The following is a 15842-nucleotide window of genomic DNA, read 5'->3' on the forward strand; positions in this document are numbered from 1 at the left end:
AGGTTACGGGGAGAAGGCAGGAGAATGGGGTTGAGAGGGAAAAATAGATCAGCCATAATTGAGTGGGGGTGTAGACTCAATGGGCTAAATGACTTAATTCTGCTCCTATATCTTCTGGTCTTATAGAGACTTTTGATTTTTGTAACCAGCTATTTTGAAAAAGAAGAACCATCTGATGTTAGTGCATATAGATTCTCAATAAGCAACCAGTAAGGTGCTGCACAGGAGGTTATTACAGGAAGACACGAGGAACTGCAGATGCTGGAACCTTGAGCAAAACACAAAGTGCTGGAGTAACTCAGCGGGTCAGTCAGCATCTGTGGAGGAAATGGACAGACAATGTTTTGGTTCAGACCTTCAGATTAATTGTAGAAGGGGGGAGGAAGTTGGAAATGAGGTTGGGGCAGGGAAAAACCTGCAAGTGACACGTGGACACAAATAAGGGGGGTTTAATTGGGTATACACTGGGGTGGGGTGAATCATAAGATAGAGGGAGGATGAGGAGGGGTGTTAGTGAAAATTGGAGGATTTAATATTCATACTATTGGTTGTAAGGTAACTAGGTGCAATATGAGATGCTGTTCCTCCAGTTTGTGTGAAATTAGAGTTCATGGGATTACAGTAGAGAAAGGATTTGAGGTGGATGGACAAAGACTGGAAATGGAAAGGAGAACAAGAGGGTGTCAGATAAGAACAGAAATGGAATGAAATGTAAAGCCACGTGGAGGAAAAGGTGGAAGGGAACAGAAGGTGAAGGGAGGGGGTGGATAGTGGGAGAAATGGGCGTGCACTGGGCTGGGGATGGGGAGTCATAGGAAAGAGCTGTGGACCTGTTGTGGCGAACTGAGTCAAGGTTGCTTGGTAGACTGGATTTACTGTGTTCCATAACCAATCAACCTCTCAAAGAACATTCATGATGGTGGAAGTCCTGGTGACTGGAAGGTAGTTGTTAAAGCATGAGATCTTGCTTTTCTTGATAGTGGTTATAGTGGTCTTCTTGAATTGAATCAAAGAGTTGCAGAGATGAGAGATTGAATGGACTTCTATGTGCTGTATCATTCATTAATCCATCGTGCATTTTGGCAGGATGTTCGGAAGTGTTCCTGTCAGCAACTGATGAGACCAATCACCACATAATACAGAAAAGAGTGTGTTGAATCTGCATTGGATTTGGCAAGGAATTTTTCATTCAACTTTTTACTCTTCTGCAGACTACTCGACGGCAGAAGCGATTGTCCTGTCGTTACCACAACAACCACAACCATCCACGTTTACTTTTGGCCCCCATCAAAGAGGAAGATGAGTGGGACAGTCCGCACATAGTTCGATACTATGAGGTGTTGTCTGATGCAGAAATCAAAAGGGTTAAAGAATTAGCCAAGCCCCGGGTGAGTGAACTATATCATAGAAACATAGAAAATGGGTGCAGGAGTAGGCCATTTGGCCCTTTGAGCCAGCACCGCCATTCAATATGATCATAGCTGATCATCCAAAACTAGTACCCTGTTCCTGCTTCCCCCCCTCCTCCCCATACCCTTGATTCAATTAGCCCTAAGAACTATATCTAACTCTCCCTATCATTTGAACTCCAAAATGTACCTAAGTACTAGTTTGTATATCTCATTGCAAAATACAGTTCGTCACAATTGTTTGACGGCTTGACCTTGGGGCTGTGTTATGGAGGGCCTTTTCCTCAACAAGGAAAACTGTGTTCGTTTTCTATTGCACAGCTCTCACTGTGATGTTGGGCTTCACTTTGACCTTGCTGTGAATGATGCTTTCATTGGTTCTGTATTAATTTACGTCCATAAATAATCAAATGGAAAATACTGCACAAAGTTCCAACCAGTCAATAGACAATAGACAATAGACAATAGGTGCAGGAGTAGGCCATTCAGCCCTTCGAGCCAGCACCGCCATTCAATGCGATCATGGCTGATCACTCTCAATCAGTACCCCGTTCCTGCCTTCTCCCCATACCCCCTCACTCCGCTATCCTTAAGAGCTCTATCCAGCTCTCTCTTGAAAGCTGTCATTAGATAATTGTGAAACCCGATTAATCCACTTGGAAGAAATTTATAAAATTGGCAACCAACAGTTATTATTGGGAAAGAGAATTTTATTCTAATCAAATGGTTCAACAGCAAATTCCTTGGCTTCCTTCCAACACCAAACATTTATTACGCAGATTATTGTGCAATTCTGGCCCTAAAGCCGAGAGACAAAGCCAATCATTTGCAACTTAGCTGAAAATGCATTGTGCTTTGTTATTAATATTTGTTTGGAGGAGAATGAAGACCATATAATCTTTGTGCTTACTTTACAGAGCTGCCCCTTCAGGTTTGTTGTGCTGATCCCACTATTGACAATGTCTTGACGTATTATCTGCCATTTTGTGATTGGCTTTGGAAGGGAGCACTGGCCCAAGCACTCTCAGAAATCTTCTCGAATAATGGCAATAAGGACAAAAATTCCATCATCAAGGATCAGCTCCCATGCTTCTACCAACTCCACTTCCCAGCTTTATAAATCGCTGAACAGTTTAATATTTGACTATTATTAATAATAATACAAGAGCAAAGGGTAAATGGAGATGAGGTTTGAATAGTTGACTGAGGCCTAAGGTAATGCTTGAAGAGAAACAGAGGTAATGTTTCAGGTTGTGGGCCTTTCATTAGAAATGGGATGGAGAGAGGAAAGGCTCGTTAAACTGCAGGGAGAATGCGGAGATGTCTCTGATAAGGGTGCCCCCATGCTGAGCAGTTCCAGCATTTTCTGCTTTTATTTTAGATTTCTAGCATCTATAGTTTTTTAAAAATTATTGTTGAATATTTAACTAGAACAAATTATGAATTACATAACCACATAACCACAGCAACAGTTTCTGGCATTCAAGCTTTGTGCCAGAAAATTTGATCCAATTCCATCGGTGTGTCGAAACGAAATGCAGATGCTGGTTTATACTGAAGATAGACTCCAAGTGCGGGAGTAATGCTGAAATCGAAAGGGTTAAAGAATTAGCCAAGCCAAGGGCGAGTGAACTATATCATAGAAACATAGAAAATAGGTGCAGTAGTAGGCCATTCGGCCCTTTGAGCCAACACCGCCATTTAATATGATCATGGCTGATCATCCAAAATCAGCACCCTGTCCCTGTTTTCTCCCAATGTCCCTTGATTCCGTTAGCCCTAAGAGCTATATCTAACTCTTAGATGTAAGAAAATAACTGCAGATGCTGGTACAAATCGAAGGTATTTATTCACAAAATGCTGGAGTAACTCAGCAGGTCAGGCAGCATCTCGGGAGAGAAGGAATGGGTGACGTTTCGGGTCGCGACCCTTCTTCAGACTCCTAGATGATGCTGGCTGCCTTTTTGTGGCAGAGTCTCCTTTAGATCTCTTCGATAGTCTGGAGGATAGTACCCGAGGACCGTGTTCACCACCTTTTATAATTAAGTACATAAAGAGTTAAAATAAGCGATGCTCATTTCACTGCACATCTTGTATATGTATGTGACAAATAAACTTGACTTGACTTGACTTGGCTAGAAATCTGAATCCAAACTGAAAATGCTGGTAATAATTAAACAGATCAGTCGGAATACATGTTGTGAAATGATGAGTTTAATTGTACTCTGTACCTAAAGTGTAAGAAAAGTCTGAAGAAGGGTCTCGACCCGAAACGTTACCCATTCCTTCTCTCCTGAGATGCTGCCTGACCCGCTGAGTTACTCCAGCATTTTGTGAATAAATACCTTCGATCTGTACCTAAAGTAGTTGCCTCACTGTTCACATTGAAATACCTGACGTAAGTCAGGGATCAGTGAGAATTCAGCACCTTTTAATGGATGTGTTATTCATGCATTAATAAAATGTTGGCATGATGGAACAAATGGTGCATTTGAGTCCCGATTCCAGTTGATCATTAACCCTCTGTTCTCTGTCACTCCTCATATTTTTAGCCTGTGTCAATGCAAGATGAAAAATAATGATCTTAAGGCAAGTAGTCAAGGTGACTTGTACATTGGTGTCCTGTTTTTTGCTCTTAATGAGAATTAACTAGCTGCAGAATCAATCGTGAGGCAGTGCCAAAACCTATAGGCGAAGGAATCGTGATAAACCACGCATGCGGCCATTTAATTGGTAGTCATTATGGAGCCCTGGTCAGATGATGTGTAGGTTGGAGCTTTGCCTTTGATCAGTTCAAATGTATTTAATTGTGAATCAATTGTTTGTGTGCAGAGAGCCAACTTACCTTCTGATCTTTCAATCTCACAGTTGGCCAGAGCCACAGTTAGGAACTCAGTCACTGGGATCCTAGAGACAGCAAACTATAGAATCAGTAAGAGGTAAGAGTGATTGCCATGGCAACCAAAGCAGCCAAGGTTTTTGATTGGCTTCGTAGCCCCTTTAAAATCTCTGCTGCCTAAACGGAAGACCAATCAAAAGTAAAACCTGGAAGCTTTGTTTGTTGTCTTTGTTTTGTGTGTGTCCTGTGATTTATTGCATTTTATTTCCTTAACACAGCTGGCTCGAGCAACAGTGCGTGACCCTCAAACGGGTATTCTAACTGTAGCCCATTACAGAGTCTCTAAAAGGTAAGCTTTGAACAAACAGCCAGGGGTCTCTGCGGGTCAACGCACAGACTACCCTTAAGGCCACCTCTGTGGTGGGAGAAGAAAAATGGCATGCAACATTTCAGTAACCGCATGTGAAGATGTCAAGATGAAAAGCTTAATGCTAGCATTCGAAGCTGCTTTCAAAATTCTTCTCTGTTTCAACCTGGCATTGTTTCAGTGGCAAACAGAGCTGTTTTCCCCACTTGCATCCTGGATACACGCATGTGCAAATGCATTCACGCACGCTGCTTGTAAAATCTCAATATACATTTTGAAGTCCTTGGAAAAATGAAGCAGCTACAGGATCTTCAGCACATTAAGACTAAAGATGATTTTTGTCCATTTGCCTTCACAAATGTTTTCACGTTCCTCTTTCTCAAGCAACTGCAATAATTCCCTATTTAATGGATGTTTCTTCAAAGGCAATGGCCATCGCTGAGCTTCATGGTTACTATGTTGTGTGGCAGAGTTCTCACCAGGTGATTCTAAGAAAGAGAACAGTTACGGTGCTGTTAAGATGAAAGATCAAAGTCCAGGTGCCGGCGCCAGAGTTTGTTGAGCCTCAGACAAAACAGCTTCACTTCTGAAAGGGAAAGATTATATCGAGAAATATAAAGTGGAGCCAAAGGAACTGCTGCAAGGTTGAGCAAAGTGGGAAGATAAATGAGTTTAGCAGTTGAATTCAGATTCTGGGTTTTGAAAGAAAGGACTCACGGAGAGTCCAAGCATTCCATATGGTGACACACCTTGCAAGTTAATAAGTACAACAGGTAGTATGCTGGCTGACATATACAGTGCATTCAGAAAGTATTCAGACCCCTTCACTTTTTCCACATTTTGTTACGTTACAGCCTTATTTTAAAATGGATTAAAAAAATTTTTTTTATCATCAATCTACACACAATACCCCATAATAAAAAAAGTGAAAACAGGTGTTTAGAAAAATTTGCAAAGTAATTAAAAAGAAATAACGGAAATATCACATTTACATAAGTATTCAGACCCTTTGAGATGACACTCAAAATTGAACTTAGGTTCATCCTGTTTCCATTGATTATCCTTGAGATGTTTCTACAACTTGATTGGAGTCCACCAGTGGTAAATTCAATTGATTGGACATGATTTGTAAAGGCACCACCTGTTTATATAAGGTCCCACAGTTGACAGTGCATGTCAGAGCAAAAACCAAGCCATGAAGTCGAAGGAATTCCCCGTAGACCTCCGAGACAGGATTGTGTCGAGACACAGATCTGGGGAAGGGTATAAAACAATTTCTGCAGCATTACAGGTCCCAAAGAGCACTGTAGCCTCTGTCATTCTTAAATGGAAGAACTTTGGAACCACCAGGACTCTTCATAAAGGTGGCTGCCCGGCCAAACTGAACAATCGGGAGAGAAGGGCCATAGTAAGGGAGGTGACCAAGAACCCGATGGTCACTCTGACAGAGCTCCAGAGTTCCTCTGTAAAGATGGGAGAACCTTCCAGAAGGACAACTATATCTGTAGCTCCACCAATCAGGGCTTTATGGTAGAGTAGCCAGACAGAAGCCACCCCTCAGTAAAAGGCACATGACAGCCCACTTGGAGTTTTCAAAATGGCACCTTAAGGGCTCTCAGACCATGAGAAACAAGATTCTCTGGTCTGATGAAACCAAGATTGAACTCATTGGCCTGAATGTCAAGCGTCAAGTCTGGAGGAAACCAGGCACTGCTCATCACCTGGCCAATACCATACCTATGGTGAAGCATGGTGGTGGCAGCATCATGCTGTGGGGATGTTTTTCAGCGGCAGGAACTGAGAGACTGGTCAGGATCGAGGGAAAGATGAACGGAGCAAAGTACAGAGAGATCCTTGATGAAAACCTGCTCCAGAGCGTTCTGGACCTCAGACTGGGGCGGAGGTTCACCTTCCAACAGGACAAAGACCCTAAGCACGCAGCTGAGACAACGCAGGAGTGGCTTCGTGACAAGTCTGTGAATGTCCTTGTGTGGCCCATCCAGAGCCTGGACTTGAACCCAATCGAACATGTCGGGAGGAACCTGAAAATAACTGTGCATCGACGCTCTCCATCCAACCTGACAGAGCTTGAGAAGATCTGCAGAGTAGAATGGGAGAAATTACCCAAACACAGGTGTGCCAAGCTTGTAGCGTCATACCCAAGAAGACTTGAAGCTGTAATCACTGCCAAAGGTGCCTCAACAAAGTACTGAGTAAAGGGTCTGAATACTTATGTAAATGTGATATTTCAGTTATTTCTTTTAAATTACTTCGCAAAAATTTCTAAATACCTGTTTTCGCTTTTTTATTATGGGGTATTGTGTCCAGGTTGATGATAAAAAAAAAGATTTTAATCCATTTTAAAATAAGGCTGTAACGTAACAAAATGTGGAAAAAGCGAAAGGCTCTGAATACTTTCTGAGTGCACTGTATAAGATTTTATGATGACAGATTGGATCATTGATAGTTTCAAATCAAATTAGCTGCCTTAAAACGTACATTTATGTCACTTGAGCATTTAATTAAAGTGCAGAAATTAAAAATAAAAGTCAATTGAAAAATGGGGATTTTGTTTTCGCTACACAAATAGATTTATCTGGCATGCACAGTCCAAATGAGAGTTGGAAGCAAATTTTACAATGAATTGGAGAAGTTCCTAAATCTGGTGGTACATACTTTCATGATAATGTACCTTCTGCCCCCCCGAGAAAGAGGAGAAGAGGTAAATATCCAGGGTAACAGTGGATTATGATTAGGTTGAATGCTTCCCACAGGCATGTTAATGGAGTCAATGGGGAGGAGATTGGTTTGTGTGATGAATGGGCTGCATCTACAACTCTACAATTTTTTGCGGTACTGGATTGACTAACATGAAGCATCGTGATAGCATGGTTTCTATGGTGCTTCTGTAGAAATTGGTAAGAGTCATTGAAAACATGCCAAATTTCCCAAGTCGCCTGAGGAACAAGAGCCAGTGGTGTTTCTTTGGCTTTCTTGGCCATAGCATCACTGTGGTTGAACCAGGACAGATTGCTGGTGATAATTAAACCTGGATACTTGAAGCTCTCGATCATCTGCACCTCACACCGTTGATGCTGATTGGTGCGTGTACACCATCCCATTGTCTGAAGTCAATGACTAGCTCTTTCATCTTGCCAACATTGAGGGAGAGGTCGTTCTCAACACCATGTTACTAAGCTTTTTATCTTTTTCCTGTTTTGGGTCTCGCCATTGTTTGAGATCCAGCCCTCTCTGGTGATGTCATCTGCCAACCTGTAAATGGAATTGAAGCAGAATTTGTTTGTGAGCACACGGAGAGTAAGTATAGTCAGAGTCTGAGAGCACATCCTCACGGGGCACCCTTGTTCAGTTATTGTGGAAGGTGTCTTGTTGCCTAAGCTGATTGATTGCGCTCTTTGGGTCAGGAAGTCAAGGATCCAGTTGCCGAGGTGGGTACTGAGTCCTAGGTCCAGGAGTTTTGGGATGAGTTTGGCTGAGATTATGATGTTGAAGGCAGAGCTATAGTTAATGAATAGGAATCTGGGAGAAAAGATGAGAATGTAGGAAAAAAATGGAATTAATATAAATGCTTGATGGTTGGTGTGGACTTGGGCTTGTTTCCATGCTGTATCTTTCTAAAACTATATGAGTATTTGCTGCCAGCATTCCCTGAACAAATGGACTTGCACCAAACAGTTTATGGAGAATAAGATTAATTGATTTAATTTTAAGAGGAGAAGGAACAGAAACTGCAATAACTTTTCCCAATAACGACAGACTAATTGCTCAGGAAATTGGCAGTGAATGAAGGACAAAAACAAATCTCAGTCATTTAAACCAATGTTTTTACCAAATATGGTTAACAGAGGAGTTTAGTATGCCATCAACACTGCCCAGCTGTGGAATGTTATATGCCACTGATTTGGAAGAGAAATTCTGCTTGGTGCTGAGAAAAAGCAAGAATGTGTTTTTAAATGGTTAAATTTCTCCAGTGTAAGCACAAGCATGTTGGACCCCATAACCACCACCACCTGTTGCATGATATGTTTCTCCGGTGTGATAAATGTTTCAATTAGCTGCCTCAGCATTAAACTTCCTCAGCATACTGAAAGTCAAATAGAGTTTGCAGCACAGTAGATAATTTGCAGCAGTGGGCTTTGATTTTCACCAGGTGGCAACCTAAAGCTATTCAGTTGTGAGATGTTATTGTTGGACAAAAGTACAAAGGTTTTCAGCATTGATACTTGAGCATCAATGTGCACAAGTATTGATGTCCTGGCTGCTCAGGTTAAATTAACAGACATGAGTGAGGTATGATGCTTGTGAATCCTTGTTCCTGAGATATCTTGCGTGTCTGTCAGCTTAATTGTCCATGCACATAAGCTACACGAGGCCTCCTTTGTTTCTTCAGATCTTGGCATGAGAATATCGCTACAAGGCCAGCATTTATTGCCATCCCAAGCACCTTTTTGACTTGTTGTGTTCAATATGTTTCCAAAATGCTTTTGATCAGGATTTCCAGGAGTTAGTCAGAGCAATGACGAATTTTCAAGTCCAGTATTGTGTGTGAACTTGAAGGTAACTTGGTAAGGTTGACAATCACGTGTGCCTCCTGTCCTTGCCCTTCTTGCTGATATTTGCCTTTTGAGAGATGATATTGGCATAGTCTAGGTTACTAGAACATGATATTGGCAGAGTCTAGGTAACTGCTGTGCATAAGGTAGGTGATAATACAGACATTGTGAGATGGAGGTGGGGGGAATGAATGTTTCGAGTGGTTGGCAGGGTGTCGGTTAAGGGGGCTGCTTTGTCCTGGGTGCTGTTGAAATGTTTAAACCTTGGGTCAGCACTCAACCAGGATAGGAGGGAATGCTCCTGAGTTATGCTTTGACTGTAAGAATACTTGCACAACAGAATATGTAAACATAGCACATAGGCTTCCCTTTGACTTAGAAAAAGCAGGTGATTGTAAATTGGCAGCATGTTTTACACAATGAAGTCAATGGAAAATGGCTTAGTTTTTTTTTGTGTTTTTCATAATTTTCTCTTCCTCGCGGTGTACAACATGAGAGGTCTCAGTGAAGTTGTTAAGCAGCTGTGATGGCATTGGGCACTTGCGGGCACATTAATGAGAACAAAATGTTTGGCCCTTTTTATCTGACCACCTTATGTTTGCTACAGAAACAGCTCTCAATTCAGCCTGGAACTTCATTAACATGCCTCCTCTCTGCTAACATGCAATTGGCAATCTGTTGTTTTGCTTGGCTTTTCTGAAAACAAACCTAAAAGAGGATAATGTTGAACCAAATAACTTGCTGGCTTGAGATGATGTCACTGGTCAGTGTGTTGCTGTCACTCGGTCAAAGTGATCATTTTACAGCCTGTCCTTGTAATTTATTCTGTCACATTTCCAGACTCCTTTGTAACTCTATTAAAGTCCTGCTACGTTCTATTTCCAGTGATGCAGTCCAGATGTTACTGCATGTGTTCTGAGTCTGAATCCATAATATTAATCAAGCCTACCATTGAGGATGGGAGCAGCTTTTAACCATCATCAAATTGTTTGGTCCAACATTAGAGTCTGGATTCCAGCAGACAATTGATTGTGTACTTTTTTTGCTTTATCAGCATGGTCCATCCAGTAACTGCAGGATGAAGGTTATTCATTCCTGTTTTGATTGTGCACTGTTTCCCAGATGGCAGCATCTAGACAGGCGCCTAGTGCCTTGTTCAGCTTTGTTTTGTTTGTCACTTCCTCTCCAGTGCCTGGTTGGATGATGAAGCAGATCCTGTCGTGCACCGGATCAACCAGCGGATAGCCGACATCACGGGCCTGGATGTGGAGACAGCCGAGTTACTTCAGGTACTCTACCCAAGGCTCTGAGTCTGTGGAGCAAGATGGTGAGGACGTCATGGAGTTGGATTAGTCCCACCCCGGTCACTCCCTCTTCTCCCCTCTCCCATCAAGCACGAGGCACAGAATTTTTGAAAACAGCTACTTCCAGATTCAGGGAACAGTTTCTTCCCAGCTGTAACGGTCCTCTCTTCAACTAGAGTGCGGCCCCATCTATTAGAGACCTTTGAACTATCTTTAATTGTACTTTATCGGATTTCGATGTTATATCTTGCACTAAATGTTGTTCCTTCATCCTTTACCTGTGGATGGCTTGTTGGTATTCATGTGCATTCATTTGACTGGATAGCATACAAACAAAAGGTTTTCATGTGACAATAATAAAGTAAAGTGAACATTTATTTCACACAAGGAGGCCATGCAGCCTCTCATATCCATATCGAGGTTTGAGACAATAGGTCGGAAATGGCCAGGGCAGTAAGGGCTCACAGAAAAAGCACAAGGACTGAGGCTTACCCAAAATTAGAATGCCAAAATTAGGCGTTTGGTATGCTTGCCTTTATAAATCAGAGCATCGAGTATAGAAGTTGGGATGTAATGTTGAAATTGTACAGGGCATTGGTGAGGCCGAATCTGGAGTATGGTGTGCAGTTCTGGTCGCCAAATTATAGGAAGGATGTCGACAAAATGGAGAGGGTACAGAGGAGATTTACTAGAATGTTGCCTGGGTTTCAGCACTTAGGCTACAGGGAGAGGTTGAACAGGTTGGGTCTTTATTCTTTGGAGCGTAGAAGGTTGAGGGGGGACTTGATAGAGGTTTTTAAAATTTTGAGAGGGATGGACAGAGTTGACGTGGGTAGGCTTTTCCCTTTGAGAGTGGGGAAGATTCCAACAAGGGGACATAGCTTCAGAATTGAGGGACAAAGGTTTAGGGGTAACATGAGGGGGAACTTCTTTACTCAGAGGGTTGTGGCTGTATGGAATGGGCTTCCGGTGGAAGTGGTGGAGGCTGGCTCGATTTTATTATTTAAGAGTAAATTGGATAGGTATATGGATAGGAGGGGATTGGAGGGTTATGGTCTGAGTGCAGGTAGATGAGACTAGGTCAGGGAGAATGGTCGGCGTGGACTGGTAGGGCCGGACAGGCCTGTTTCCATGCTGTAGTTGTTATATGTTATATGTTATATGGGAGCAGATAATGTGGGATTGCAGCTCCTTGCATTTGGGCTCTGTAGCCAATAAAAATGACTCTTGATTCTATAGAAGAGCATCAAAATAAATATGTAAGTCCGTTTTTATTGGTGATCTTTGGTTAGGCACCAAATTCTGAAAAGCCCAAGTAGCTAGGGCACTTTTAGTTTCATCAGTCCATAAACTGTTGGTCATTGAGATATGAGTATCTATTATGGGATTGTAGTAGATGGCCTCTATTACGCAGCTAAATTATTAGTCTGCCATCATGGATGCCAGAACTTATAAAAAGAATATGTTAAGGGCAGCACAGTGGTGTAGCTGGTAGATCTGCCACTCACAGCACCTGAGCCCTAGGTTCGATCCTGACCTCGGGTGCTGTCTGTGTAGATTTTCCACGTTCTCCCAGTGACCACATGGGTTTCCTCCGGATTCCTCTCACATCCCAGAGACATGTGGGTTTGTAGGTTTATTGGCCTTTGTAAAATTGCCCCAAGAATGTAGGGAGTGGATGAGAAAGTGGGATAACATAGAACAAGTGTAAATGGGTAATTAATGGTTGACATGGACTCAATGGGCCGAAGGCCAGTTTGCATGCTGTATCTCTAAAACTAAAACTCAACTAAATACCTGTGTTAGAGCCATGTATATTAAAACATGTGCCAAGAATCGGTATCTGCTACAAGAGTACTTCAGATATTTATTATGGCTTGAAGTCAGCAGGGATGGGAGGAGGTTTTCTTATTATCATGGGGATAAACAACTCCATTAAATTTGTCAACGAGGCAGAAAACTTCTACTGACTTCTTCATTCAGGCTTATCCTGTCCCACATTTCCTGTTGTTGGGGAGAAAAATGTACCTGAATATTTTTTTCCAAAAGGAAGTTGGTAATTCAGAGAACAAATAAGACTGCAGACGTTGGAATCTGAAACAAAAACAGAAATGCTGGAAGAACGTAGGCAGTCAAACAACCTCTGGCAAGAGAAACCAGTCAAAGTTTCAGGACCGCAGCCTTTCTTAGAACTGGTGGTCCTCCCAAACCAAAGAATGGCAGGAGCCACTGTTGGGGGTCAGAGCTGTCTATTTTAAGTTGATTTCATCTACAACAGCATGCCAAGAAAAATAAGTGTCCAATTATCAAAGTTGGCAAGGCCATGGTGGAGAGGTGTGGGTGCGATAGAGTACGGACTGGGGCTTGCTTTCACGGCACAACTATTGTGGGGTTAACAGCTTCCGTGCTCATGGTTAGGATTCCGAAATCTCCAAACTATCCATTCAGGGAGGAGGTGAGAACCATGGTTAGGATTCCGAAATCTCCAAACTATCCATTCAAGGAGGAGGTGAGAACCAAGGATGAGCTATCTGCCCCCTGGTGTCCACACCTGGAAAACATCCTGGACATGGAGGGCCAGCCCTGGCCAGTTAGTGAGAGAACAAAGAAATGCTCATAGACATGACTAACAAGGAGAGGGAAAAGAAAGCCTGCCTTACCATGAATATATGCTTGCCATTTCTTCAATGCAGGTGCAGGTGACTTGGGAAATCTTTGCTATCTTGGTAGAGTTTGATCCCAACCTCGGGCGCTGTCTGTGTGGAGATTGCATATTCCCTGTGACTGTGTAGGTTTCATTCCTGGTGCTGCTGTTTCCTCCCACATCCCTAAGATGGGGTAACCCCTGCAGATTTGTAGCTTAATTGGTCTCTATAAATTGCTCCTAGTGTCTAGGGAGTGAATGTGAAAGTGGGTTAACCTAGAATTAGTGTGAACGGGCGATCTTTGGATGACTTGGACTCGGTAGGCCTGAAGGACCTGTTTCCATGCTGTATATTTCCAAATCAATTCAAAGAACTTGAAGAAAAACCAAAGAGCTAGATGAACTCAGCGGATTAGGCAGCACTTGTGGACGGAAATGGACAGATGATGTCTCAGGTCGGGACACTTCTTCAGCAGTTTTTTGCGAAAAATTCCAGCATCCGCAGTTTTTTGTGTCTCTTCAATGGAACTTGTATTTCACAGGTAATTGCGCATGTTATCTTAACCTACAACAGAATCAGCCCAGTGATATTCTATTTTGTGCACTGACTTTTAAACTGTATCTGAGATGTGCTGATACTGAGTTGCTGGCTGTGCATTTTTTCATCTCTTGCTGATGTTTTATCTTTGTTGCAGGTGGCAAATTATGGAGTTGGAGGGCAGTACGAACCACACTTTGACTTCTCCAGAGTAAGTGGTGACAATATCCATTCCAGACTTGACTCCTAAATTCTTCTCCACAACTAATCCTAAAGCTCTTCTGGAATGCAACTGTTGGGACTCGGGGGCCTTAAGCTAAAAACCTTAATCATTTCATCAAAATCTGTAACTCTACCCATGATGAGTACAGTGGGAGTTAAATTAAATTATGGGCCTTTTTATTCCAAACGGAACAATGTGCTGAAATTGGCTCCAGCTGTCATAGAAATGATATTAGCTTCAACCCTCAAAACACTGATTCAATCAATTATTGTTAATTTAAAATAAAGCAGAAGGTGATGGATATATTCAGCTGGTCAGGCAGCATCACTGGAGAGGGAGCCTGAGTTAATGTTTCAGGTTGATCACCTAGAGTGGGGAAAAACAATGAGCATTAAGATCTTGGGAAAGGGGAGAGAATTGAAGGAACCATAAATATGTCTGATGGAGAATGGTCTGTTTTCCATTCATCTCCTCCCCCCTCAGCCTTTCCGCATTGTCAAACTTGTAACATCTCCAATTCGTCATCAGAATCAATAAATGTTCATTGCAAATGTTAACTGTTCTTCTCTTCACCAATGCTGCCTGGCCTGCAAAGTATTCCTAACATTTAGAAACAAGGAACTGCAGACGCTGGTCCACAAAAAAGACACAAAGTGCTGGAATAACTCAATGGGTAAGGCAGTATCTGTGGAGAACATGGATAGGTGACCTTTTGGGTCCAAACCCGAACCGTTGCCCTCCATGTTCTCCAGAGATGCTGCCTGACCCGCCGAGTTACTCCAGCACTTTGTGTTTTATTTTATTGCTAATATTTTCTACTTTTGTTTTAATATCGTGCATTTACAGTTTATTTCTGCTTTTATGTATTATTCTGTACTTCCCTTTGACCAATGCTCACACAGATCATTTATACTGCTTCACTATCTTATGGTATCAGTGGCCTTATGGCCAAAATGTCTGGTACCCCTCCCCTCTTTAGTCAGGCTTGAGCCAACCCTCCAGGATTTCTTCAGGGATTGAACTTTAACCTTTTGAAGTACGACTGTGAACAATGACTAGGAGGGCAATAATTTTTTTAACTTTTTTATTTATTGTTAATCAAAATATTAGAGGGAGAAACTGGAGGTGTATAGCTTGGTAGAATGTTTAGAGCTACTCAGCCTCCTGCACTCCAGGGAAAAAACATTCCGGCCTCTTCTTATAACTCAAGCTTTCAAGTCTTGGCAATGACACCAGGTTAATGACATCTTTCCCATAGCCAGACGAGCAGAACTGCACGCAATGCTCCAAATGTGGTTTCACAGCACTGGCGTTGAGTCCTGGTCCAAACTGTGATTACGTGCAAAAGTTAAGTTGAAACTCACTTGACATGAATATGAACAAGCTGTGGTCCCACTTAATATTTTATAGCAGCTGTTCTTGCTGAGCAATTAATTTAACTCTTGTTGTCTCATCATTGACATAGGTTTTAAAGATAGCTCACTCAAACTTAAACACTGCAACCACAAATATTGGGTGATATTCTCTCCATTACTTGAGCAAAAATTGACCATAGGCATCTTTACATTAAATACAGGTACTGATTTTGGGTTTGGACAACTGTGGATTTAAACTAACTTGCAATAAACCATTACGGAAAATGAATATTATTTAGCGGGAGCGATCGGTTCAGCCCGAAATAAGGCTAGACGCCAGGTTAGTCCAGTCGGGATGGCTTTATTAATACAGCAAGCTGCCAACACACATGTTCACTCTCCTCTCTGTCCACAACCCCTGCTGGAGAAACCCCATGGACCGGGCAGTGCCCAGACCCTGTCAGTCTCGGTGCTGAGGGTTCGACCAAGGAGTGGCCTAACTCTCAGGAGTTGCCACAGGACCCCCCCCCCCCCCCCCCCACAGAACCGAAGGCACGAAACGAACCGGCGGACGAACGAGGCGGCAGAC

The 15842-nt window shown here is 42.5% G+C and overlaps 1 protein-coding gene across 4 annotated transcripts in view; it reads left to right on the forward strand.

Moving 5' to 3' along the window:
* Positions 1 to 15842, forward strand: part of p4ha2 (procollagen-proline, 2-oxoglutarate 4-dioxygenase (proline 4-hydroxylase), alpha polypeptide 2) — a 110677-nt gene that overhangs the window by 65243 nt on the left and 29592 nt on the right. For 3 of the 4 annotated variants that reach the window (XM_078411743.1, XM_078411741.1, XM_078411744.1), the window contains exons 8-11: positions 1212 to 1388; positions 4527 to 4597; positions 10379 to 10478; positions 13833 to 13886. In XM_078411743.1, coding sequence (XP_078267869.1) covers positions 1212 to 1388; positions 4527 to 4597; positions 10379 to 10478; positions 13833 to 13886 — 402 coding nt within the window. Of the gene's footprint in view, positions 1 to 1211; positions 1389 to 4277; positions 4349 to 4526; positions 4598 to 10378; positions 10479 to 13832; positions 13887 to 15842 lie in introns of all 4 variants that reach the window. The other variant, XM_078411742.1, reaches the window with a different exon arrangement.

Source organism: Rhinoraja longicauda, chromosome 14 (genome assembly GCF_053455715.1).
Source record: "Rhinoraja longicauda isolate Sanriku21f chromosome 14, sRhiLon1.1, whole genome shotgun sequence".
Taxonomy (NCBI): Eukaryota; Metazoa; Chordata; class Chondrichthyes; order Rajiformes; family Arhynchobatidae; genus Rhinoraja; species Rhinoraja longicauda.